Raw genomic sequence first — 27,034 nt, 5'->3', positions numbered from 1 at the left:
TGGCATTAAGCCTTTGCCCCTTCACAGCTGTGGGACCTGGACAGGCTCCTCGTGGAGCCCTGGTGTCCCCACATGGAAAACACGGATGATAGTTTTTACTACACATGGCTGTTGGGGTTAAAAGGATCAGTGTGTAGTGTGCTCAGCACTGCACTGGCACTTAGAAAATGTGTGGTAAATGGTGGTGACTTGTGGTGCTGGAGAAGACTCTCGAGAGTCCTTTGAACTGCAAGAGATCAAACTAGTCAATCCTAAAGGAAATCAACCCTGAACATTCATTGGAAGGACAGATGCTGGAGCTGAAACTCCAATACTTTGGCCACCTGATGAGAAGAGTCAAGTCATTGGAATAGACTGATGCTGGAAAAGATTGAGGGCAGGAGGAGAAAGGGGTGACAGAGGATAAGATGGTTGGATGGCATCACCGACTCAACAGATATGAGTTTGAACTCCGGGAGATGGTGAATGACAGGGAAGCCTGGTATGCTGCAGTCCATGGGGTCACGAAGAGTCAGACGCAGCTTAGCGACTGAAAACACCAACATGGTGGTGACAATGACAATGACAGCGGGGACGGTGACGACTACAACTGGGCGCCAGGCTTGCCGCCCCCGCTGCCAGTCTTGGGGTAGGCAAAGAAGTGACCAGCTTGGTGGTCCATGAGCCAAAGCTCTGTGACAAGCTGGGAGGGATTGTGCTTCTGGTTGGGGAGGTCTGCCCCACCCCCCTACACTGGACTTTTGGGGGAGGTGGCGATCCTGAGTTCTGTGTGCATTAGGAGGGGTCCCTGGGGTCAGCCACTGGGGCTGGCCTGGGTAACTGATACTTACTCAAATGGGTCGCTGGGGTCAGTTTTCTGTAGTTCTGGAGGGATGGGGATCCGCTTATAGTACATCTCCCAGTCAAAGGCGCCCCGCATGGCATCCCCCGCCTGCGTCTCGTACCGGAAGTCATCGTGGTCAATCACATCGATCATTGGGCACACGATGGTCTTGCGGTTCCGAGCGATGCGGTCTGAAGAAGCCAAGAGATGCCTGTTAGGGAGGCTAGATGGGAAAGCAGCTACCTGCATAATCCTGCTCTGTAACTTATTCACATTTCTAACATGTTTCCTGGGTGATTTCTCTGAATTCTTGAGTTTGAGACTCCATGAGGATGAAAGAGTGCAAGCTTTAGGTAAGATGGACCAGGGCTCCCAGCCCATCCTGCCATCCACGATGGGTTCTTGGATCAGCAACACAAATAACATTCCGAGCCTCAGTGTGCTCCTCTGTGAAATGGGGAGAAGAGGCTCTGGTCGCAGGAGTATTGGATACAGTTAACGTTTGAAGATGTTTAGCACAGGTTCCTATCATACTCAGCACTGTTATGGAAAGAGATTAATTTCTTTCTGGGAAGGACCCTGTTCTGGCCCTGCCAGGCTCCCCATTCTGATTCTTGACTTGTGGCCCAGCATCCAGGCACCCCAGCACTTACCCCTCATGGCAGACCGCCTGTCCCTGAAGCTCCTCAACCCCTCCTGGCTGCCGTCAGAGGACAAATGGTCCTTGCGAGAAAGGCCAGTTCCCCTCTCCCAACAGTCGGAACTGATGATGAGTGAGAGGACTATCCCATGAGCTCCTCAGGACAAGTAGGGCCTGGTGGACCTTGGCCATGCAGGAATTCTGCCTGCAAGGCGATCCAAGGTGGCAAATGGGGGTCTTAACCTCAAAATGGCTCTAAGTCCCTTTCAAGCCAGAAAGACGCAGACTCTACAAAATTCACTGTCTGCCCTCCAGTGAGCCTTCTGCCAAGAAGCCCTGACGATAGCCAGTGACTGGGGCAGACGATCTGCTATGCGGGGCAAGTGGGCTGTGCTGGGCTGCCTTGCTGCTTAGGCCAGGGATCAAGTTCAAGGCTTGGAATGGGGAGTTTGGTAGGGCCAGGGTAGGCTGGAAGCTGCCCAGGGCCCAAGCTTCACTCACTGAGTTATACAGTGGATTTTTCTTCCAGGAGAGAAAGCGGAAGTTTTGTCTTTCTAAACTGCAATACACAATCCATAGGTGGGTCAAACATTGAATCACTGAATATCAGGGTGCATTCTAGGTGGTGAGGGAAAGCACTGTTTTGGAAATATTTCAGTCATACTGCATCAGTGTGTGCATTTGTGTAATGGACTGACAGATCCCCAGTGTATTTCTAACTGTGGCACACGGTCATAAAAGTTTGAAAAATGGTGCTTTTGACACTGTGTCCCCACGAATAGATCTGGAACCAACAGTGTCAGAAGCACGCAGGGTGTGTTTAAGTGTTTTCCCCCAACCCCCCAGGGCTGGCCTGCCCCAGGCCCGCTGAGTCAGGATCTCCTGGGGTGGAGCTTGGATCTGCCCTGTGGAAGGCTCCCTAGGAATTTTTAAGGAAGCTGAAGAATCTTCTTGGGGAAAGATCTAGGGAAGGGCTCTTTCTCCCTAACAGGGCTTCCCTGATAGCTCAGTTGGTAAAGAATCCACCTGCAACGCAGGAGACCCCAGTTCAATTCCTGGGTCTGGAAGATCCGCTGGGGAAGGGAAAGCCTACCCACTCTAGTATTCTTGGGCTTCCCTTGTAGCTCAGCTGGTTAAGAATTTGTCTACAATGCAGGAGACCTGGGTGAAATCCCTGGGTTGGGAAGATCCCCTGGAGAAGGGAAAGGCTACCCCCTCTAGTATTCTGGCTGGCAGAATTCCATGGACTGCATAGCCCATGGGGTCGCAAAGAGTTATACACGACTGAGTGACTTTCACTTCCCTTCCTAATTCTTCATGGCTGTGCGAGGGACCTCCCTTCCAGGGAGGGTGTGGGTTGAGAAAACAAGGCTCTGCTGGATGCCGGCTCATTGTGGGAAGTGTGAGGTCAAGGCGGCGGCATCAGACAGGCAGCATTCCATGGTGCAGTTCTCACCTGGAGATAGGGTGCCCAAACCCTGGTTTTGCCACCTATGAACAGTATAACCTTGGGAAAGGTTATCTAGTGCCTCTGAACCCCGGTTTCCTGGCTGACAGAACGGAGGAAGATAGCACCTACCACGTGGGGTCTCTGTGAAGAACAAGCAGGATGATATGGCCAAGAGGCTTAGCCCAGCAGGTGACCCCTTCTCTGCTGACATCCTCTGTGCCCAGGATTGCCCTCTGTGCCCAGGATTGCTGAGAGCAGCTCAGAAGCAGGAGCCTCATTCTTTCTGCCCTTCAGTTTTCTCATTTGCTGTACGTGGATAATAATGCCTGGCCTGTGTCCTTTACCATATAACTGTCACCTTCAAACATAGCTGTGGCCTAAAAAGATAAGGGACTTGCAGAGGCATGATGCTGCTGATGATGGTGATGATAGAAATGAAGAAAATGATGATCAAGAGTGGCTTGCCTTTGGGGAAGGGAGGGCTAAATCCTTCTCAGGCTCAGAAATGCCTACTCTCCAAAGAAGGCAGAGTGAACTGTGCATGTTTATGGCTTCAGATACAAAAGCCAAGGTGGGCTATATCAGCTGTTCATATTAGCAGGGACAGACTTTTACATCTACACCACTGGTTCACATTTCTATTGGAAAAAGGAAAAAAAGAGGAAGAGTATTTCTTCCATGTATGCCTGTAGATTATGAAAATTACCCTCATATATTTCCATAGAAACAGAGTTAAGGCTATTTGGACCACAAGCTCAGCATCGTGCCTACCACTCCATTCTCTTTATGAGTCACTGAATGACCCACCAAATGGGATGTTCCTTCAGGACTATAAATTAGGGTATTTAGAATGAGGTTTGTTTTTTTTTTCCTTTTTTGTTCTCTTTCAGTCATGAGAGGCAGATCTAGACCTCTGGGTTTAATGAAATAAAGAGTTTACCAGAAAAATCTGGGTTATGTCTTAACCCAGTGGGATCCTGGACCCTTGGGGCCAGAAGCATATAATCTCATACTAAAGTTTCATGTTGATCTGTGTTAGGAAACAAATATGCTGGGTTATCCCATTAATCGGTGTAGGATTTGCTTTCTGTCCTCACTTCTGCATGGGGGCCTAAATAGTGCTCCCTGAAGTGTAGTCCCTGGACCAGCAGCACTGGCATCACCCAGGGGTTGTCAGGAATGCAGCTTCTCAGGCCCCACCCCGACCTCCCGAACCAACAACTCTGGAGCCGGGCCCAGCACTCTGTGTTTTACCAAATCTTCTAGGTGATTCTGATACATGCTCAAGCTTGCCCTAATCTTGAGTCCTCCTTGCTCTCTATGCTTTCTCTAATGGAGAGCATATCCCTCCATTTTTTTTCTTTTCCCTTGTCTAGGCTGTCACAGAGCACTGGGTTGAGCTCCCCGTGTCATACAGTAATCCCCACCGGCTGTTCGTGTTGCCTATGGGAGGGTGTACGTGCCAAGGCTGCTCTCTCCATTCGCCCCGCCCTCTCCCTCCCCCACTGGCTCCACAAGTCTGTGTCTATGTCTGCGTCTCCGCTGCTGCCCTGCAAATTAATTTTATTTATTTATTTGGCTGCACCTGGTTTTAGTTATTGCATGCAGGACTTGGCACTCAGGAGCTTTTAATTTTAGCATGTAGGATCTAGTTCCCTGACTTGGGCAGGGATTGAACCCGGGTCCCTTGCATTGGGAGTGTAAAGGCCTTAGCCACTGAACCACCAGGGAATTCCCATACTCTTCTATAATTGAGGCTTTCACTTTTCTCTCTGGACTGACAGATGTTCCCCAATCTGCCTCCATCCCTGTTCCTCACCTGACCACCAGCCCCACTAGGGGATTTCCTCTTCAGCATCTACCTATTGGGAGCAGCTTACTGCCTTCCTCAAAGCTCAGTACCTCTGGATTCAGATCTGGTTCTTCAACCAGCCATGAGGCACCTCACTGCCTGGCAGCCTGGCTTCAGGTCTCCCTCCTGCCCACAAGGGTGCGTGAATGGACTCTTGGATCACGCTGCCCCTGTCTGGACCTCTTCCCTGACAGCTGTCAGAAACTCCCTGAGGAGCAAATGAACTTAGGCAGACAGTATGGAATCCTGAAAGAGGATACACTCTGGAGTCAGACAGATGGGGACTTTGACACTTTTTGCCCAAGGGAACTAGCGAGTCACTCATTATCTCAGAACTTCAGTCTCTTCTAATATAAAAAAGGGATACTTTGGACCTGGTGTGGTTTTGTGAGGCCTGGAGATAAAGCTTACAGCTTTTTTGGCTCACAGTAGCAATGCAATGAACAACCACTGTTCTGAGTTGATTCGATGATGTCCCTTACATCATCAAATCAAGATGCCTACTGCTAAGATTTAGTTCTTGTAAGTAGGCAGTCTTGGCTTGCTTTCCAATAACACCTGAAGTAACTTGGGAGAAGCAGTCATATCACTAACACTAACGTGCTTTATGACACTGGGCAAGTCACTTCCCCTATCAAAGTCCCAGCTTCCTCCTCTGTAAAATGAAGGGGCAGGACTGCATGGATTCGTAAGGTCACTTTGAGCACCCCTGAAGATCTGACACCCTCGTGGCACCCAGCACAGTGCTGGGTGCATCTCAGGCAGGCAAGGGAAGCCCGGTAGGTGACTCCCTGCAAAAGGTGGGGCCGGTGGCCACTGGCACACTCCAGGCTGCCTACTTCACCTTGCAAGCCTCCCTTACCTAGCAAGGGGGGGAGCCAGTTGACATTGGCTTCACAGTGTGAGTCCAAGAATGTGATGACATCCCCAGTTGCAGCTGAGGCTCCCAGCATTCGGGTCCTGATCAGTCCTTCCCGTTTCTTGGTTCGGAGAATCCTCACGCTGGGGAAAAGGGCCATGTAGTCTTCAAGTGGTTTCTTCAGGTGTTCTGCAAGACAGAGAGTAGAGAAAAGATGGATAGGTGGGTAAGAACAATTGCTGAGTAATCATTCTTGTGACCCCCTTCTTTACGTGTGCACTGCACTTTACAGTTTAGACAGATTTCTGGTACACTGTCTTACTGGGTCTCTCAGATGGGGCCAACAAGGGCAGGAAGCACCACCTGTGTACTGCAAAGGGGGAAACTGAAGTTTAAAGAGGGCCAGTGTTAGTGCCAGACTTGCAACACAGAGAGAACTTCTGTATGACAGAGTTAGCAGCTGTGATTTATGTCTGGCTTGGACCCATTCCCTCATTTTCCTGGCAACAATACTTTGATTCTTTTTTGGGGTAAACTACCTTTTCCCTCCTATTCTCAGTCCTCCAGACTTGGGTGGGTTTGACCTCATCTCCTAGTTCCCAGCAGGTGGAGCGTGTGGCTTGGGCCTGGCCAATCAGGGCATTCCATTCCCTTGACCACAGTGATTGGTTCAGGGATGGACATGTGACCTGAGTTGGTCCAAACAATGAATCCTGAGAACTTTTTTTTCCGAACTATTGAACAATGAGGCCCATTTTTCTTACTAGAGTTACTAGGTTGGTTGGCTCTAAGTCTGGAGCTGCTTCTGACATCTTTAGCAAAATGAGGTGATGAGAGATGCTGGGAGGATCTGCTGAGACTGAAGTCAACAAGTAAAAAGACAGTGAAGAGATGAAGAGAGACATTATCCTGATAACATTTTGATTCTCCAGATCTCCCTGTGCCTGAAGCAGATAGACTCCTAGTTGTTCTTATTACATATGACAACCAATTCCTCTTTTTGCTTATTCTAATGTAGGCTGGCTTCTGGCCCATGCCTAGAAAAGCTGTTATAAATAAATCTCAAAGACATTCTCTTTCTACTAAAAATGCCAGCTTTAACATTAGTGTCTTTTGATTTTAATTAGGGTTAGGCCCCTTTATGAAAACTAGTATGGCTACAAAAAACCTATAGTTTATATCATATTTAATGGTGAAATATTGAATGCTTTGCTCCTGTGATCAGGAGAAAGGCTTTCCATTTTCTTTCTACTTAAGCACTATTCTAGAATTCCTAGTCAGTGCAATTGGTAAGACAAAGAAAAGGCATAAAGATTGGAAAGACTATAGATGAAATGATTGTTTACACAGAAAATCTTCAGAAATCTACAAAAAACTAGAACAGGTAAACTTAGAAAGATTTCAGGATACAGGTCAGCATTTAAAAATCAACTGTATTTCTATAGGCTAGCTTACTTGCTAGCAATTTGAAAATGCAATTAAAATGGTAAAAATACCACTTAAAATTTAACAAAGTAAGTACAAACTGTATACTCTGAAAACTACAAAACATTGTTGAAAGAAATGAACAATCAAAATAAATGGAAAAATAGTCAATGTTCATGGATCAGATGACCTAATGTTGTTAAGATGGCAATACCTCCTATGTTGATCTACAAATTCAATGTGATCAAAAATCATAGCTGGCTTCTTTGCAGAAATTGACAATTGACAAGCTGATACAAAAATTTATGGAAATGCAAGGGATCAAGGAATCCAGCACAGCTAAAAATCTACTGATTACTTGAACATTCACAACAACATTGTTCACAACAGCCAAATGGTGACAATAACCCCAATTTCCATTATTTCACAGATAGGCAAACAAAGGTGGAATATATCCATATAACAAGAAATGAAGTGCTGATACATGCCACAACATGCACGAACCTAGAAATCACTGTATTAAGTAAAGGAGGCCAGACACAAAAAATCACATTTTATAGCATTCCACTTGTACGAAAGTCCAGATTAGGTAAATCCAGACCTGGAAAGCAGATCAGTGATTACCGTGAACTGGAGTGGAGGGGAACTACTTAATAAGTATGGGGTTTCCTTTGGGGGGTGACAAAAATATTTTGAAACTAGATAAAGGTGATGGTTGCACAACATTATGAATATGCTAAATGCCAATGAATCATGTACTTTAACATGAGTATTACATATTTTAATATGGTTAACCTTACATTATGTGGATTTTACCTCAATTTTTAAAAATGGGCAAAGGATATATGAACAGGTACTTCTTGAAAAAAGATACAGAAATGGCCAAACACACGAAAAGATGCTCAACATCATTAGTCACCAGGGAAATATAAATCAAAATCTTAATGAAATACTATTAATACTTCACATCCACTAGGATGGCTATGATGAAAAAGGAAGATAATAACAAGTATTGACAAGGATGTAGAGAAATAAGAATTTTCATATACTGTCTATGGGAGTGTAATAAAATGGTGTGGCCACTTTGGAAAACGGTCTGGCAGTTCCTCAAACAATTGAACACAGTTACCATATAACCCAGCAATTCTACTCCTAGGTATATTTCCAAGAGAAATGAAAATATATATTGGACTTCCCTGGTGGCCCGATGGTTAACGATCTGCCTGCCAATGCAGGGGACATGGGTTTGATCCCTGGTCCAGGAAGATTTCATAGGCCATGGAACTAAGCCCATGAGCCACAACTACTGAAGCCCGTGTGCCCTAGAGCCCGTGCTCCGCTACAAGAGAAGCCACCGCAGTGAGAAGCTCATGCACGGCAACTAGAGAGTAGATCCTGCTCACCACAACTAGAGAAAGCCCACGTGCAGCAACAAAGACCCAGTGCAGCCAAAAATAAATAAATAGTTAAAAATTAAAATAAAAGCCAAAACATATATATCCACACGAAAAGTTGTACGCTAATGTTCATAGCAGCAATATTCATAATATCCCCAAAGTGAAAATCAAATCATCCAAATACACATCAACCGAAGAACAGATAAATCAAATGTAGTATATCCATTCAGGGAAAATACTATTCAGCAATAAAGAAGAATGAGCTATGGCAATAATATGAATGAACCTTAAAAAAGAGTATGCTGGAGTAAGAAAGTCAGACATTCTTGCTCTTAATTCACTCCACCAGGGCTTAGAGCTGGACAGGTCCCCCTGATTTAGGGGATGTGGCCAGATCACCTGTGAGCTGACTGTAAATACAGTTGCCTGGATCCTCCTGTGATCTGGGAGACTGAAGGAAGCATCAGGATCTTTGGTTTTACTTGACCCACAGATAATTCTGATGCACAGCCAGCCTAGAGAGCACTGGAGTAGTTCAGTCTCTTCATTTTATAGACAGAAATTAAGTCCAAAGAAGGGAAGGTGCCACAGTTAACAGTAAAGCCAGGGCCCCTTAACTGCTTGATCCAAAACCCTCTGAGCCTTTGATTTTTATAACCCTGTATAAAAATGAATAGTTTTCACTGGGAAGGCAAATTATGATTTGCGAAGAAGCTTCACATATTTTATCTCCCTTGATTCATAAACTCGTAGTCTGCATCGATGCTGTGAAAGTGCTGCACTCAATATGCCAGCAAATTTGGAAAACACAGCAGTGGCCACAGGACTGGGAAAGGTTAGTTTTCATTCTCATCCCAAAGGAAGGCAATGCCAAAGAATGTTCAAACTACCACACATTTGCACGCATCTCACATGCTAGTAAAGTAATGCTTAAAATTCTCCAAGCCAGGCTTCAGCACTATGTGAATCGTGAACTTCCAGGTGTTCAAGCTGGTTTTAGAAGAGGCAGAGGAACCAGAGATCAAATTGCCAACATCCTCTGGATTATCGAAAAAGCAAGAGAGTTCCAGAAAAACATCTATTTCTGCTTTATTGACTATGCCAAAGCCTTTGACTGTGTGGATCACAATAAACTGTGGAAAATTCTGAAAAGAGATGGACATACTAGACCACCTGATCTGCCTCTTGAGAAATTTGTATGCAGGTCAGGAAGCAACAGTTAGAACTGGACATGGAACAACAGACTGGTTCCAAATAGGAAAAGGAGTACATCAAGGCTGTATATTGTCACCCTGCTTATTTAACTTATATGCAGAGTACATCATGAGAAATGCTGGGCTGGAGGAAGCACAAGCTGGAATCAAGATTGCCGGGAGAAATATCAATAACCTCAGATATGCAGATGACACTACCCTTATGGCAGAAAGTGAAGAAGAATGAAAAAGCCTCTTGATGAAAGTGAAAGTGGAGAGTGAAAAAGTTGGCTTAAAGCTCAACATTCAGAAAACGAAGATCATGGCATCGGTCCCATCACTTCATGGCAAATAGATGGGGAAGCAGTGGAAACAGTGTCAGACTTTATTTTTCTGGGCTCCAAAATCACTGCAGATGGTGATTGCAGCCATGAAATTAAAAGACACTTACTCATTGGAAGGAAAGTTATGACCAACCTAGATAGCATATTCAAAAGCAGAGACATTACTTTGCCAACAAAGGTCCGTCTAGTCAAGGCTATGGTTTTTCCAGTGGTCATGTATGGATGTGAGTTGGACTGTGAAGAAGGCTGAGCGCCGAAGACTTGATGCTTTTGAACTGTGGTGTTGGAGAAGACTCTTGAGGGTCCCTTGGACTGCAAGGAGATCCAACCAGTCCATTTTGAAGGAGATCAGCCCTGGGATTTCTTTGGAAGGACTGATGCTGAAGCTGAAACTCCCATACTTTGGCCACCTGATCCAAAGAGCTGACTCATTTGAAAAGACCCTGATGCTGGGAGGGATTGGGGGCAGGAGAAGAAGGGAACAAAAGAGGATGATATGGTTGGATGGCATCACTGACTCAATGGACATGGGTTTGGGTGGACTCCGGGAGTTGGTGATGGACAGGCAGGCCTGGTGTGCTGCGGTTCATGGGGTCTCAAAGAGTTGGACACGACTGAGTGACTGAACTGAACTGAACTGACTCTGCATCACAAGTCTTCCCATCTGACAGATGAGAAAACTGATCCTTAGAGAAGCTTAGAAACTTGCCCCAGGTAATACAGCCAGGAAACTGCTTGGTTCCCCGTAGAAACAGGAGGCTTTCCCCCTCTCTAGCTGTGTTTTCCCAATCTCTCATCATCATATTACCTGCATGATTTTTGCCACTTCCACCTACCTTACAACAACTTCCTTAAGATTTTCTTTTTTAAATCAACTCACTTTTTTTCAAGCTAATAATTTTACTTAATTAATTTTATTTTAAAAGGAAACATTAAACACTATAAGTGGAAAATCAGTACCATTTGTGATAAAGAGCTAATGAATTAAAAAAGCCAAAGTAATAAGGATAAAGTAATGTTACTAGGTTTCAGCCAGATCTCGATTCCCTCTTTTTAAAGAAGGGAGATAAGGGTAACCAGCCGAGACCTTCCATTGGAGGTAATCAGAGGAAATGAAAGAGAGATCTGAAGAGAGAAAATGTACTCTCCTTATGAGTCAACGTTACTTAATGCAAAGTCTCGGAGCCACCTGAGATCATCTTAGGTACCACTTAAAATCACTTTCGTGCTGGTGCACTTGGGGAAACACTTGATTTAAGTCTTCAGAAACGTAAGGACTAGAGATGAGGTGTGTTTTGTGCTGTGTTGTCTGGCACCTCGCAAGTCGGAACAATTAAAAGATACACAGAGGAAAGATTAACTCCAGATACAACCCCAGGCTGCAAGGCTGAAAAACACTCCAGGTCGCCTCTCGCTTGCTCACAAAGATTAATATGGCTCCTCCTGCCCTTCCCCACTTCTCTTTGGAACAGTGGCTCTGTAGAGAGCAGAAATCAATTCGCCCTAATCGAGGGACTAAATCTTTCCAAAAGAGACTTTCTTGGGAAGCGAGACATGATAGCAAGAGGCACGATCACGCTCCAGATAGGCTGCTGTTAGGGCAGGAACACTACCTTAAAAAAAAAAAAAAATCCATAGTCATTGTCTTGTGACCAGCGCTTCTTCTTGGCTAGGTTCAACTGGTCGGTCGTTAACATGAGGATGAGCTAATCTTCTATACCACACACCACTACTCCCATCAGAGGGAGATATATGGCCCCGTCCGGCTCTAATCATGAGGGCCCCGCTCCGGCAGAGACCCACCGCTAAATCACCCTGCACGCAGATGGCCGCAGTCATTACAGATGGACCAATTAAGGCCTTCTGACAGCTTGTGGCAAAGTCGGTGCAATTATTTAGGGGCAATTATGTTCCTCCTGTCCGTATTAGAAAGAACATTTACACAAAATCAGGACTGTTGCCTTATTTTACCATGCCGTCTTCTTGGATGAGGACATCTCATAAAGTCATAGAATTTTCGAGCTGGAAGGGACTTTAGATGAGGATGATGATAGTTATGATGATAACAATTACAGGGAACAATTACTGAGGCTCTGCTCACACATGGAGCTCTCTCTCTATATATAATCTCCGTTGCTTACAACACCACTACAAATGGGGATACTACGGTCCTGTCTTGTATGAAAAGACACCGTGAGGCTCAGAATGGGTGGTGTGACCTACCCAAAGAACACAGTTTATAAATGATGAGGCCAAGATCTAAAACCCACCCCTGACTGTAAGAGAGCTGGCTCTTCCAGCCACATCAAAGCCCATCTCTGCCTCCATTCTGTTAACTCCTCTGTTCTACGCAGAGAGGAACAGCTAGGACAAGTTAAATGCCTTGCCCAGAATCATATAGTGAGTCTTCCACTCTCTGGCTCCCCCCAGTTTCATAAACCCTAGGGCAAGGATGGCAAACAGGCGTCACGGAAATGCCTGTACTCATAGGTTTGTAATGGGTAGCTAAAGCAGTGTTAAGAAAGACTCTGAGGCCAGATCGTGGCTCAGTGTGAAAATGCCAGGGCTGAGAGATGTCTGGCCTGAAGCAGCAAGGTGGCAGCTGCCCTGTACCACAGAAGCACCGTGCCCATTCCAGGGGCTGCTCTGATTGGAAAGCAAAACAGAATTGCGTTTGCCCTTATTATCAATCCTAAAGGAAATCAACCCTGAATACTCATTGGAAGGACAGATGCTGAAGCTGAAGCTTCAGTACTTCGGCCATCTGATGTGAAGAGCCAACTCACTAGAAAAGACCCTGATGCTGGGAAAGACTGAAGGCAGGAGAAGGGTATAACAGAGGATGAGATGGTTAGATGGCATTACCAACTCAATGGACATGAATTTGAGCAAACTCTGGGAGATGGTGAAGGACAGGGAAGCCTGGCGTGCTGCTGTCCATGGGCTTGCAAAGAGTCGGACACGACTGAGTGACTGAACAACAATTCCTAATATAAGGATAAGTCAGAGCTATCCAACAAGGGGTGAGGTTGATCCTAAGGTGAGCCCCCATCAGTGCAAGGCCTTCAGCAAGTGTTTGCAGAGCATGGGTCAGAGTGCCCACAAGTGGGTTCTGCGTGCTTTGCCCATACCTCTTCAGCATTTTGTTCTCTCCCTGCCTGCCTCCCACCTGCCGGCACTTGATGCTGCCTGGGGTTCTATGCCTACATGGTGTACCTCAGCCAAGGACCACAGTGTGTGTAGACAACCACCCCAGCCCCCTCGCCCCTCAGGTGGGATAACTCTGAGCATGTGCTCTGTGTAGGCTCCCTGTGGGGTCACCGTGGTTGCCAGTCTTGGTGCCTGTCATAGGCGCCCTTCCTAGCTGCCTCCCACTTCCTCTTCTCACTTCCCTGCTCTCTTGCTGGTGTTTCCTGAAAGCCTCTCTCAAATTAACCACTTGCACTCACAGCCCATCTCACGATATGCTTCAGGAAACCCAAACCAAGACAGAGTCCAAGTGGCAGGTATGAGCTAAAACAGGGTTCCACAAACCCCAGCACCAGTCCATGGCCTGCTAGGAACCAGGCCACACAGTGGGAGGTAAGTAGTGGGTGAGTAAGTGAAGCTTCATCTATATTTACAGCTAGTCCCCCTCGCTCGCATTACGGCCTGAGCTCTGTCTCCTGTCAGATCAGTGGTGGTGGCATTAGATTCTCATAGGAGCTCAAATCCTACTGTGAGCCTCACATGCGAGGGATTGAGGTTGCGTGTTCCTTATGAGAATCATCCCCAAACCATCACCCTGCCACTCTGACCCTGGTCTGTGGAAAAACTGTCTTCCACAAAACTGGTCCCTGGTGCTAAAAAGTTTGGGGACCGCCCCGCTGAGTTAGAGGATTTGCAAGGCTGATGGTGTGATCCCTTGAAGGTGATGACTTTCGATCAGCAACACAATGACCTTTGGGACCATTATTTCTGTAACTAATGATCCCCACATGTTTAGTATGCACCTTGCCAGGCACCAACCCAAGCCCCCTGCATGTATTTACTCATGGAATCTTCACAAACACTCTACAAGGCAGGTCGTGGCTAGTATCCCTGTTTTACTGATGAGGACTCATGGGTGCTGACAGGTTTAGTAACTTTGCCCGGGTCTACACAGTAAGTGGCAGGTCTCAGATTTTAACCTGGGCAATCTGGTTCGAGAGTCTGTATGTAGGCTTCCTTGTTGAACTTTTTAAAAAATTAAGTACCATTGCAAACATATTTTAAAAAGTAGAACAGAAAAAAGAAGCCCCAAGAACCCATCACTCAGCTTCTGGAACTGTCACTTCTGGCCTCTCTTGCTTCATCCCCACCCCACCCACTGGATGATACTGGTGCTGATGGAGTCTGTGCTTATACCCATTGTGCTCTCAGAGGGGGAAAGGCAGCAGTTGTGTAGAGGGATGGTTAACAGGAAAGGATAGTACAGCTTCCTCTGGACTAGCTGTCCCTTTCCTAGGAACACACCCAGTGAGTATCTCAGTGCTGGGCACACAGTATTTTCTCACAAAATACAGGCTGGTCATCTCATCGGGCTCCCCAAAGCCATCACAAGGCGAGCATGGCAGGGCAGGTATCATCAATTCTGGTAACGAGAAGAAACCAAGGCTCAGGAAAGTGGAGGCCTTGCCTGACATCTCTTGACGGCTGAGGCCTGAGTGATGACCAGAACCCAGGGCCTGTGCTCCCTCTGTCCTCCCTGTGTATCCCACCTGGAAACGCACGTGTTTCCCTGGGAGCAGGAGTCCTCCTGGCTCCTGGGTTGAATGGAGCCTCTCCCTCCTGTCTGCTCTGAAGGGCACTTATGACTGAGGATGGTTCTATCTGGCAAGCTGTGCACGAGAAGTTGCTGAGTGCTGACCCCCAAAAGATATGCTGGAGTCCTAAACCCTAGTAACCTATGAATATGACCTAATAGTATCTTTGCAGATGTAATTAAGTTGAGATGAGGTCATATAGGTTTATGGCAGGCCCTCATCCGATGGCTGGTATCCTTTACAAGAAGGAAATTTGGACACACAAGGAGAAGGCCATGGGATCACAGAGGCATAGGCTGGAGTGATGCATCTATATGCCAAGAAACTCCAAGGGTTGCTGGCAACACTGGAAGCTAGGCAGAGGCAAGGAGGGATCCTCTGTGAGAACCTGCTGAGAGAGAGTGTGGCCCCCCGACACCGTGATCTCAGACTTCTAGCCTCCAGGACTGTGAGGGATTAAGCTCGTGTTGTTTTAAGCTGCCTGGTCTGTGGTGCCTTGTTGCTACAGCCTGAGGACATGGAGACAGAAGGCTGAGGTCTCACACACTGGCATCGAAACAGTGACACACAGCAAGAACATGGCCACAATCCAGGCCACTGCTGTCCCTTGTCTGGACGGCTGTGCTCCGTGGCCAACGGAAGTAGTCACGACTGCTGTCCCCCTGTCCCCCTGTCTGTCTTTAGTCTACACGCAGCAGTCATGTGGCCTCTGGGAAAAGAGGTAGATGGCCCTTTGGCACCCTTGCACTCTCTTGCTTAAAATCCTTCCATGGCTCCCCCTGGCTCTCGGGAGAAGGTCCCAAATCCTTCCCAAGGATGACAGGCTGTGTGTGGCTGATCCTGTCCCCTCTCTAGCCTCATCCTCCCCTTCCTCACAGCCCCCAACATGTCACCTTCTTTCGGCGTCCAAAGACCCCATGATGACCCCTTCTGCCTGAGTGTCTATGTCCAAACCAGTCCTTCTGCCTGGATCGCTGACGTACAAGCCTCTTCACATATTCCCCTCATTAACTCCTGTTCATCCTTCAGATCTTGGGTCACACCTCCTCACTAAAGCCCTTCCTGACCTCCTAGACAAGGGCAGATCCTGAGGGCAGATGGGCCCAGAGCCCTGAACCTTGCTCTTCCCGCTGCTGAGCTCAGGTCATGGCTCCCTCCCGTGCACTGACTGACTCTGCCTCCCCCCACTCTAGGTGGCAGAGGAGCGAGCTCTGCTTGCCAGTGTGGCCTTCGTGCCTGGTGCGAGGCCAGAGGCATCTGCAAATCCCTGCTGAATCCACATGCTTTCCTCTTCCATCGTTTCATTTGATTTGATTTGATCTGATTTGATTTCCCTGTGAAGGAAGCAGGTCACGGTTCATCATCCTCATTTCAAGATGAAGTTAGTCAAGTTTAGAAGACGTCTCTGGTCCAAGGTTACACATCCAGCCATGTACGTGGTGAAGATGGGACTCAAATCCAGTTTTACTTTGTTCAGGAATCTTTGCTGCACTCCTGTGTGTAATCAAATTAATTCCCAAGTAGAATCCAGAGCTTCAATCTCTGGTATATCAAGCCCTGCAGAGACTCCTGAGGGGACCAAAGATAAAGGAGCTTGGTGTTTCCCCAGTGCTGGCAGGACGCCAAGCCCGTGGGACAGGGCCCTGCGGGTTGGGCCCCAAAGGAGGAGGAGAAGATGGAAGAGAGGAGGACGAGGAGGAAGAGGAAGGGGCTGGGGAAAGTACGGAGCATGTCATGCATCAGACAAACCTCTGTGTCACCGCTGGTTCTCCGGCCTCGGCGGAGCTGTCAATAGCGCAGAGGCCGCAGCGAGAGAGGCTGCCTTCCCTACACTTGGCCTGGCTTCTGGGACTTCGAGGTGTTCTGGGTCATGTCTCAGATCTGCTGCGCTTCTGGCTATTCAAGTGTCATAGCTCATCTGCTTTCAAGATGGGTTTATTCACTTTTAAGTCTTCGACACTGTATTTTAAGGCAGTGCCAATCCATCTGGAATAGGGAAGGGCTCCCCGCAGGCAAAATCATCTCCCTGTGTGCTGTTTTGATACTCAGGTGGTTCTAGCCAAAGGTCAATTGTTAACGTGAGTTAGGGCCTCATCTTTATCATCGCCGTCACTGCCATGGTTTCTGCTTGGTGCTTACTGTGTGCCTAGGTCCAGTGTTAAGTGCTGTTACCTATACACACTGTCTCATTTCATTCTTATAACCACTCTGTAAGGTAGGCCCTGTGAGCTACAGAAGGGGAAACAGGCTCAGAAAAGTTCTGGGCCAATCTATGTCCAGACACTAGTAGGTAACAGCCAGGAATCAGACCAGGTGTTTCTAATCCAAAAGCTGGCATTATTAACCATATGAAGCGATGCCACCCTGCCAAGTCCCTGGTCTCTCTGTTCTGCCAGGTGGGTGGTGGTGGTGGTTGTTGTTCATTGCTCAGTCGTGTCTGACTCTTTGCAACCTCATGGACTGCAGCATGCCAGGCTTCCCTGTCCTTCACCATCTCCTAGAGTTTGCTCAAACTTATGTCTATTGAGTTGGTGATGCCATCCAACCATCTCATCCTCTGTTGCCCTCTTCTCCTCCTGCCCTCAATCTTTCCCAGAATCAGGGTCTTTTCCAATGAGCTGGCTCTTCACATCAGGTGGCCAGACTATTGGAGCTTCAGCTTCAGCATCCGTCTTTCCAATGAATATTCAGGGTTGATTTCCTTCAGGACTGACTGGTTTGATACGTTTCCAATTCCACAGCCTCCACCCTATCGTCTACCCCCAGGCTTTCACTTACTTGGAAAACTTTCAGACAAGTAAATATAAACAGCAAGAAAATTAAAAAGAGAGGTCAGGAAGGAAAGCTATGTTTGCACCAGGATAGGTTTTTGTAGGGGAAATGTATAGGCATTGAAGCATCATTTATTGTTTGGAAAAGGAAAGCAGATGAGCCCTTCAGGAGCAACATACTTTTTCTGGCCCAGAGTCCTTGGAGGAAGTTCAGAGAGTGGCAGAGCAGAAAGGGTCCTCCAAATTCAGCTAGAAGGCCTTTTTTATTCTCCTTTGACACAGGTCTTTTATAACACACTCTAAGGCATAACAGTTACTTTTGATGTGTGTTTTTGAAAAAACAAAAACAATCATTTCTTTCTTTTCCCCTTCCTCCTCTGCTTCTTGATAATAGCTTTATTGAGATATAATTCACATACCATACAATTCACACATTTAAAAATCTTACAATTCACTGCCAACCAGCCATTCCTGCACAGCTAAAAGTAGTGAAGCAACCCTCCCTTAGTCAAGACCTTTCTTACAGAAAGAATTCAATTCCGTTTACTTGTTTATTTACTGGCTGCACTGCATAGCATGCAGGATCTGTTTCCTGACCGGGATCGAACTCACACTCCCTGCAGTGGGGGCATGAAGTCTTAACCACTGGACTGACAGGGAAGTCCCTAGCTCAGTTTAATCAAGAGAGCATTTACTGTACTCCTGCTGTGTGTCAGGAACTCTGCCAGGCACATTCCTTTCTGCTGATCTAACAGGGTGATTCTCAAAGTGTGATCCCCAGACGGTTGCAGCAGCATCTGGAAGCTTATTTGAAGTGCCAATTCTTAGACCTCACTCCAGACCATCTGAATCAGATGGGTGGGGCCTGTTGATTTGGACTTTTAACAAGCTCTCCAAGTGATTCTGATACATGTAAACATTTGAGACAATTATCTAACAATGCAGATGGTGACCCCAGGGAAATAAACCTAGGTGATTGTAACCATACAGTTACCCCCTGTATCTGTGGTTTCTGCATCTGGGGATGGAACCATCCATGGATTGAAAATACTCAGAAAAAAAAATCCAGAAAGTTCTGAAAAGCAAAACTTGAATCTGTTGTGTGCTGGCAACTATTTACATAGCATTACCCTGTATTAGGCATTGTAAGTAACCTAGAAATGATTTAAAGTATTCAGATGCATAAAGGTTATATGCAAATACTGTGCCATTTTATATAAAAGACTCGAGCGTCCACGGGTTTGGTATCTGAGCAGGGGTGGTGGTGGTGATGTTGGTCCTCTAACCAATCTTCCCATGGATACCAAAGGATGATGTTTTAGGGTCTCCAAATGATTAGAAACAGAAGCCTATGTTTCCTGTTGGAATAACTGAAAAACGAAAACCCTCCAAGGGATCCAAAACTATTTCCTGGCCTGAGCAAAACTGTGGAGGGGATGGGTGTCCTCTTGTTCTCCTCCATAGACTCACAGTGGTCCCCACCTGGCTGGGCCTCCCCTTCCCCTCCTGCCCTGACCCTCCTCTCACCTTTAAGTGAGAAAGATCTGACAAATGATTACACCTCCTGAGAGGCTCATGGCAAGGCTTCTCAAACTACAGTCCAAAGAATTCCTAGAGGAACGGTTTTCACACAGCTGCCTGGACAGCCTCAGAGATTCTGATTCCCTATGTCAGGGAGCAGTGGCTTCAAATATTTTGACTACGACCCATAAAGAGAAGCACATTTTATACCAAGACCTGGTACACATACACATAACTGAAACACAAGGTGTGATGTGAGATGTTTTCTTCTCTTCTATCCTCTTATATTTCACTTTTGCTAAAAAGCAGGTCATGTGACTTCCCTGATGGACTAGTGGTTGGAAGTCTGCCTGCCAATGCAGGGGACATGGATTCAGTTCCTGGTCCAAGAAGATCCCACACACTGTGGGGCAGCTAGGCCCATGTGCCACAACTACTGAGCCTGCGGCTCTACAACCCATGAGATGCAAATACCGAGCCCACGTGCCGCAGTTACTGAAACCCACACACTCTAGAGTCTGCGAGCTGCAACCACTGAGACTGCTCACCCTGTAGCATGTGCTCTGCAGAGAGAAGCCACTGTGATGAGAAGCCCATGCACAGCAACCAGAGAGCAGTCCCCTCTGTCTGCAACTGGAGAAAGCCCCCACGCAGCAATGAAGACCCAGCACTGCCAAAAAATAAAGTAAAAGAAAAGAAGCTGGTCATGACCCCTCAAAGTGATTTCATGACTCTCCAATGAGTCTACCACAGTGTGAGAAACCCTGGCTCTGCGCACCATCTGGAATCTACAGTGTTAGAAGAAGATGCACCACTTGACCCTGAGGTCCTTGGCCCTGGCCCCTGACCCCTGAGGCTAGTGCTCTTTGTAAAAGACCACATTGTTGTTATTGTTATTACACTTCTAAGAATGTATAAAAATGTACTGAGGGTCCAGTTCTATAAGCAGGACAGTTACTGCATAGCTTACTTCAGTAGGTCATTACTGGAATTCCTGTGCATTGATTTGAGATCTCTGGAACACCATATGGCTGGAGAAAGTCACTACTCCCAAATGGCCAACTTCCTTCTACCAAAAACTTTGGAGAGCACATTTTAGGTGTCTTTCCTCTCACCCTAAGAGCTTCTAGGCAGATGCACGCATGGGGCTTTTGCATTCTATGGGCCTACTGCCTTGAGCAGCTAAAAAGATCAAGGACACAGAAGATTTATGGGAACTGGGCCCAAACTATCAAAAGCAACATGGTGCCGACACTGGGCTGACTCACCTTCTGATTCAGGGGTTTCAACCCTCTCCTACTCTGTGTCCCTTTAGGTGACAGTTGTTCTGTATGCCCCCCTTTAATATCCTAAAGTAAAATTCATAAATAACACAATGTGTTTAACACTTAAATGGGGAAAATTCTGTATGATCCCCCAACTGTGATACAGAGAAGAAATAATAAAGTAACATGTGTTTCAATATGTAAATATCTGGAATGGCTACAAGAAGACAGTGAAGTAGCCAAGTGCTTGCAGTTCTGAGTGTCATTTACTGAACACATATTGGTTCACATTATAAGACCAGTACAGGTCTATGGGCTGGCAACTTAGGTACCACAAGTTGCATTGCTATTGATGTGATTTCCTATAACACTGGATAACTTTTGATGGAGTTCCAATCCCCAGAAGCAAATCTTCCCCTGACATACATATATTTCTGGAAAAGTCAGCACCATGGCATACCTGGGGAGGGGGGAGAGTTCACTTTGGGGAGGCATGTGTGTAAGCTATAAGTGGCAGTGTGCAAGAGAGGTAGAGAAGTTGGGTGAAAGGTGCATGGGCATGTTCCAGTAACAAAATACATTTCTGGGCAGAACCTTCGGGAGGAGGAAAAGGGAATCAGTGAGCCTGGGTGTTGTGTGGTGGGAAGAGTGAGAGCAAAGCATCCCAGTGGTGTGGACCAGAGGCTGTGGGAGAAAAGGGATGTCTAATGAGAGCTGTGTGCTTCCCAGGTGGCTCAGTGGGAAAGAATCTGGCCGCAATGCAGCAGACCTGTGTTTGATCCCTGGGTCAGGAAGATCCCCTGGAGAAGGAAATGGCAACCTCATTCTAGTATTCTTGCCTGGGAAATCCCACAGACGGAGGCGCTGGCTGGCTACAGTCCATGGGGCTGCAAAAGTGTTCAACACGACTTCACAACTAAACAATACAATGACAAGAGTTGTATGTGGGTGGCTATGGCATCTGATGTAAATCTCCCTCCTCTGCCTCGTCCATCAAGTGCTCAGTAAAACCTAAAGCCCTTCCTAATATTTTTGCACACATGGACACTTCCAGGGGCTCTCCATTCAGAGTGGAAACAGAGTGAGCCCCTGAGCAGAAGCCAGAAGCCCCAGGGCAGCAGACTCAGGCTTCCACCTGCCAGGCGCCAGGCACTGTCCCAGGTACTTGGCTGGCTTCATCCCACACACATTCTTGACAGCCACCCTATGAGGGTTAATCCTATCTGACAGATGCGGAAACTGAGACTCAAGAAGGGTCTGTCACTGCCCATGATCACACAGCTAGTGTTGTGAATTCCAGCCTTAATCCATCTCTTTTGACTATTCCTTACAATCAGTGGCCTCTTGGTCTGGTGGCTTAATTTGTTAGGTTTACAGGCAAAGCTCATTTTATTGCACTTTGCTGTATTGAGCTTCAAAGATATTGAAGGTTTGTTGGCAACTCTATGTCAAGCAAGTCTATCTATCATTTTCCCAACAACATTTTTTCACCTCGTGTCTCTGTGTCACTATTTGGTAATTCTTGCAATATTTCAAACTTTTTCACTTTTCATGTTTGTAATGGAGATCTATGATCAGTGATCTTTGCTGTTGCTAATATGACTCACAAGACTCAGATGATGGTTAGCATTTTTTAGTAACAAAGTATTTTTTAAAGTAAGGTATATACACTGTTTTCTTTAGACGTACTGCTATTTCACACTTCATAATAGAGTACTGTATAGTGAAAGTGAAGTCGCTCAGTTGCACTCTTTGCGACCGTATGGACTGTAGCCCATCAGGCTCTTCCATCCATGGGATTTTCCAAGCAAGAATACTTGAGTGGGTTGCCATTTTCTTCTCCAGGGGATCTTCCTGACCCAGGGATCAAACAGGTTTCCTGCATTACAGGCAGATTCTTTACCCTCTGAGCCTCCAGGGAATCCCATAGGGTCAACATAACTATTATAGGTACTGGGAAACCAAAAAAATGCGTGTGACTCACTTTATTGTGATATCCGCTATACTGCAGTAGTCTGGAATCAAACCTCCAATACCTCCGAGGTCTGCTGTGTTTCTCTGGCACTTTTCTGAGAATGAATGGAGATCTGACCTCCAACCTGAAGAAAAATTGTATACCTTCCCCAAACATTTGCTTTGAAACCACAAGGCCCTCTGTTTCTTGGCATCACATTACAAATTACCCCATTCCTCAGGGCACAGGTATTTGGCCTGAACATGCTTTTGGTGATTTTAAGAATGAATTACACTGCTTCCTTAAGCAATCACATCCACCAGCCAGCTCCCAGAAATAGAAAGCACTTCATCACACAAATTAACTCCTCTCTCCTATTTCACAGAAGATGAGTAATCTATTAAAAAAAGAGATGCTATTATCTAAACAGGCAGCTTATCTGCACTTTTAATTTCAACTAAATGCATTGGTCCCTTTTCACTGGGTGGGTAGGGCCATAAATCTGTTTAATAATCAGATGATGAATAAAAATACACCAGGAACTACCACTATCAAGTTAATTACAGCCTCCCCTGTTTTCTGAGAGCTACTCCCCACCAATCAGCTACACAAGAGAATAGAAGGCTGGGTCCCTTGGACTTGGCCGTCGCCACTTTTTCACCCAGTTGGAGCCCATCCAGGGGAGCAGATTCAATGGGCAATTTCAGTTGTGGGTTCTTGGTAGCTCCTCTTAAATTATGTCAGGTTGTCAGGTGTTGGAGAGCAACATGTGTTTTGTTTCGGATGCCGGCTTCCACGCTTATCATTTAAGGTGTTATTAAAGAAGAAAAAAAATTCTTCCACTTTAACCACAGTGTCAACCTGTCAGTTTCATATTTGTTAAAGGGCAAAAGCCTTCCCCTGGGGGATATTTTCTTGCTCGGTGTGCAGGAAGAGAAAGCTGAGCATATGTCAGAGCTTTCCTCACCACCCTAACTACTGCCAACCCACCCCCCCAAATCCCAACTCAACCTCTGGAAATCTCTGCTTTGCAGGATCCTGAGATATCTCATCTGGGCCTCTCTCCTCTCTGCTTCCTCACTGGCTAGTACCAGAGGAGGAACTGTGGGATCTTCAGCTACTCACAGAGACTTCCATATCAGGGACTGACCTGGTCATCTTGGCCTCTAATCCCTTTCCTCTCCTCCCCTTCCACACTGCTGCTACAGCACAGGTCTACTGAGGTCATCTGGTGACATTTCAGGCTTCCCAGCAATGTCCAGAGCCCACCCTTCCAGATCTGTCTCCCACCTCAACCCTGTACCCGATCCTTTCTCTGTAGCTACCACTTGACTAATTTTCTTGCCTTTGTTCCTTTACTCTTGTGAATCCTGCAGCTCAGAGCATCCTTCTTTGCTTCTCTGTCCCAGGGCATCCTATTCTTTCTTCTGGGCTCAGCTCAAAGTGCTCCTGAATCAGCATCCGTGTGAATGGCACTCTCCAGATGCCCCTGAGTGTAGCACATGCTCTGCTTTCCACGCACGTATGGGTTCAGGACTCGTGTTTCTCTGCCCAGCAACAAGCTTCTTGAGGGCAGGACTGAGAGTGATTTATTTTCCTGTCCCTCACAGCACCTGCACAGCAGTGTGGCATGTGCTGACAGATATCTGGTGAATGGTCCTGGCTTGATGTATTTTCCTTGCCACTTGTGGGTTTTATTTTTTAAAATCCATGCCACCATGACATGACTCAACATGTCACCCAAGGGAAGACATCAAGCGTGTTCAGGGGGCTCTGTCATCCAGGTATTCACTCACGAGTCTCTAAAAATAGGACATAGCATCAGGAAGCAGAAGCCATCTTCAGAGTTGGTATTTACCAGTGAACCATTCATGAAACTCCTACTCAAGCATCACCCCCTGCCTAACGGAAGGGTATGTCTCTGCCCATCACATCCAAGTCTGCTTGTGAGATGGTTGTGTTTCAGATGTGACCACCTATCAGTATAAAACAGGCTGATTACCAGGTGCTGTAGAGGGAGCAGCAGATGCAAGGGCCTGGAGGCAGGTGGGGGCAGGACCTAAAGCAGTCACTGATTCTTTTGGTTGATGTTTAAGGCCATTCCCTGGAGGTGGACACTCGCACAGAGTTCTGTCAGTGATTCAGGTGGACCACAGGGAAAGAAACACCACAACTGATACAGGTGGACTCCATTTTTGGATGTCAAGTGTTCTGAATGTTTTATCTTTTTCTTTCTAAAATGGAAAAGTCTTCACTATTTTCTTTTGTCATTATAAATATGATGCATTCATGGTAAAGAAAATTTTTTTTTTAAGCCATCATGGAGGAAGGTAACATCTGAATGACAAGTCACTCTGGTCTCATCCACAGGAGAAGGCCATTCTTAGTAGTTTGGTGTACTTCTCACTCAATTTTCCAGTGTTTTTGTGCTTATTTACCTGTTTCTTCTGAAGTCTGTCTTTTTCCCTTTATTTAACAAATATGTCATAGTTATCTCTCTATATCAGTACATGTAGATCTATCATGACATTTTCCCTACTGTCTCGCTTGATCCGCCAGTTAACCCAGGTGAGAGGAGTAGTGCCATTTTGCCTGACAAGGAGGCTGGGAGAGATGGAGTGCCATGCCCAAAGTCAACAATAGGTAGATGAGAAGACCAGGTTCTCTGCCTCTAGCTCATGTCCTGTCTCTGACCCCATGCGGTCTGCCTTCAGAAGAACAGACCTGAACCAGAAGACAACATTTGCAGAGAGTTCAGCTCAAAGTAAGGAAAGAGCTTTCTAATCAGAGAGTGTCCAGTAAAGGAATGAGATCGTTCATAAGACAGTAGTTGTCCATCACTGGAAGAATTCAGAGGCTGAACTTATGCAAACCGTAGAAAAGATTCAAATGCTAGAGAAAGATGACATGGCCTCGAAGGCCCCCTCCAGCCCTGGGATTGTGTGATTGATTCTATGGTTCCAAGATGATATGCCTGCTAATACAGCTGGCCTGCCATACAAAAGGCTCTAAGAGTAGTGACGGTCCACCTCTGAGGACCTGCTCCTTTAACCCAGGGGCTCCTTCTGAGATGCACTTAGTAATCAGCATGGAGAGAACGAGGTTTTCTGTTCATAAGTTCTGGTCTATTTTATCTGCCCCTGTAATTTTTCTCCCTGCCCCAGCTGAGCAACTTTTGCTTTCAATATTCTATTTATGTGTCAAGGGCCAGAAAACTGGAATGCTGTCTCCAAGGGAACTTCACAGTATGGGTCTGTGTGAGGAAGGTGGGCTGGGTGTTTGTGCATTCTGAACCCAGAGTAGCACTGAACAGATTGTTCCAGTCCTCTGGTTGTGTACAAGTTGTTCGAGGCATGTAGTCTGATTTGTTAACTTGTGTTCAAATTCATACACAAATACACACACCTCTAATGCTCACTGCTGGGCCTGACAGAAGGAACTGCTTACATCCTGGCTACTGTAAGCTCAAGACCAAAGAGGAAACACTGGCCTAGGCTGGCTGTGGCGAGAGGCACTCAACCCTGGTAAGGGGTTTGTTTCCACACAGAGACCCAGATGGCCGTCTGGGTTGCAGAGTCGTGGACACCTGGCACATCCCAGAAGCCAGGTGGCATGGTCGGCGGCATGCCAGCAATGGCTCAGGCTTCTCAATGCCTTTTCTATCTGGGTCTGTCACAGGCCTGCCTCTCCCCACTGGTGGTCCCGTTCCTGTGGGTTACCACTGCCTTCCCCTAGGCAGGGGAAAATGTTTAAAAAAGGATACATGTCATTTTGCAAATTGTGGAAAATCAGATCTGTGAAAATAAATGAAACGCCACCAATTAACCCACTGTCTGGGTGGCCTCTTTTAATGTTTCACATCTGCTGGGGCTTCCATGTCCCCTTAGCAGAAAATCCCCATGGTCTGGAACACCATTCCTCCATATTCCTTACTGCACAGTTGAGTGCAAAATAACACTTAACAGAGCCTCTATTATCTGCCAGGGAGGGCGTGAGCAGATCAGAAGCCAAGACAACCGAGCTGAGGCCTCAGGTCTACTGAGGAAGATATATTTCTGCTACAAGAATAATATCAACAGCTGACACATGGTGAGAGTGATTCTGTACCGATACGGTGCCAAGCATCCTGCAAGTATTAATATCATCTCATTTAACGTTCACAATAGTCCTACAAGGTGGGGCTGTCATCTCCATTTCACAGATGAGGCAATTGAGGCTTCGTGAGGTGGAGGGTCCTATATGCGGCTAGGGAGTGGCAGAGCAGGGACTTGAACCCAGGCTGGTGTGACTGCAGAGCATGTGCTCCTAACCACCATGCTTTCCTTTAATAGTGCAGGTGTGTGCAAAGAGGAGCAGCAGCGCCCTAGGGCTGGATTAATGTTGGGGAGGGGACCACGGAGAGTGGAGGTCTCCCAAATAGAGTTTCAGTGGAATCATTAGGGTGGTGAGCTGGGGAAGGACAGACTAGGAAGAAAGAAGCCGTGCAAAGGAAGCAGGGCCTTAAACTGTCAAGTATCCAGACCACTAGTAGAGTCCACTGTGTTCTCACCAATGACAAATCTTCTTAATAAACAGTTCTGAAGTAACGCATGATATCTTTCAATTGAAAGGGGGCATTTCTTAAGTATGTGTGAGTATCAAATAGAGACTGTGCTAAGAAGTGAAAATGTAGCCTATAAAGAATTAAGACAAATCTCCTCATCTTCTGTAACCCTGGAAAGGGGACATGCTAAAATCTCTAGAACCTTGCAGGAAA

The 27,034-nt window shown here is 46.5% G+C and overlaps 1 protein-coding gene across 2 annotated transcripts in view; it reads right to left on the bottom strand.

The window, feature by feature from the left end:
- The window catches only part of GALNT10 (polypeptide N-acetylgalactosaminyltransferase 10), a 229,680-nt gene that overhangs the window by 40,177 nt on the left and 162,469 nt on the right, over positions 1–27,034 (bottom strand). For both annotated transcript variants that reach the window (XM_086412570.1, XM_086412571.1), the window contains exons 5-6: positions 5,628–5,813; positions 831–1,014 (exon numbers count right to left, since the gene is read on the bottom strand). In XM_086412570.1, coding sequence (XP_086268696.1) covers positions 831–1,014; positions 5,628–5,813 — 370 coding nt within the window. The remainder of the gene's footprint in view (positions 1–830; positions 1,015–5,627; positions 5,814–27,034) is intronic.

This window comes from Bos grunniens, chromosome 7, assembly GCF_055505025.1.
Source record: "Bos grunniens cultivar Pamir isolate PY7600 chromosome 7, Bosgru_T2T1.0, whole genome shotgun sequence".
Taxonomy (NCBI): Eukaryota; Metazoa; Chordata; class Mammalia; order Artiodactyla; family Bovidae; genus Bos; species Bos grunniens.
Note: the sequence above shows the minus strand (reverse complement) of the source record. Positions and strands in the feature narration are given on the sequence as shown.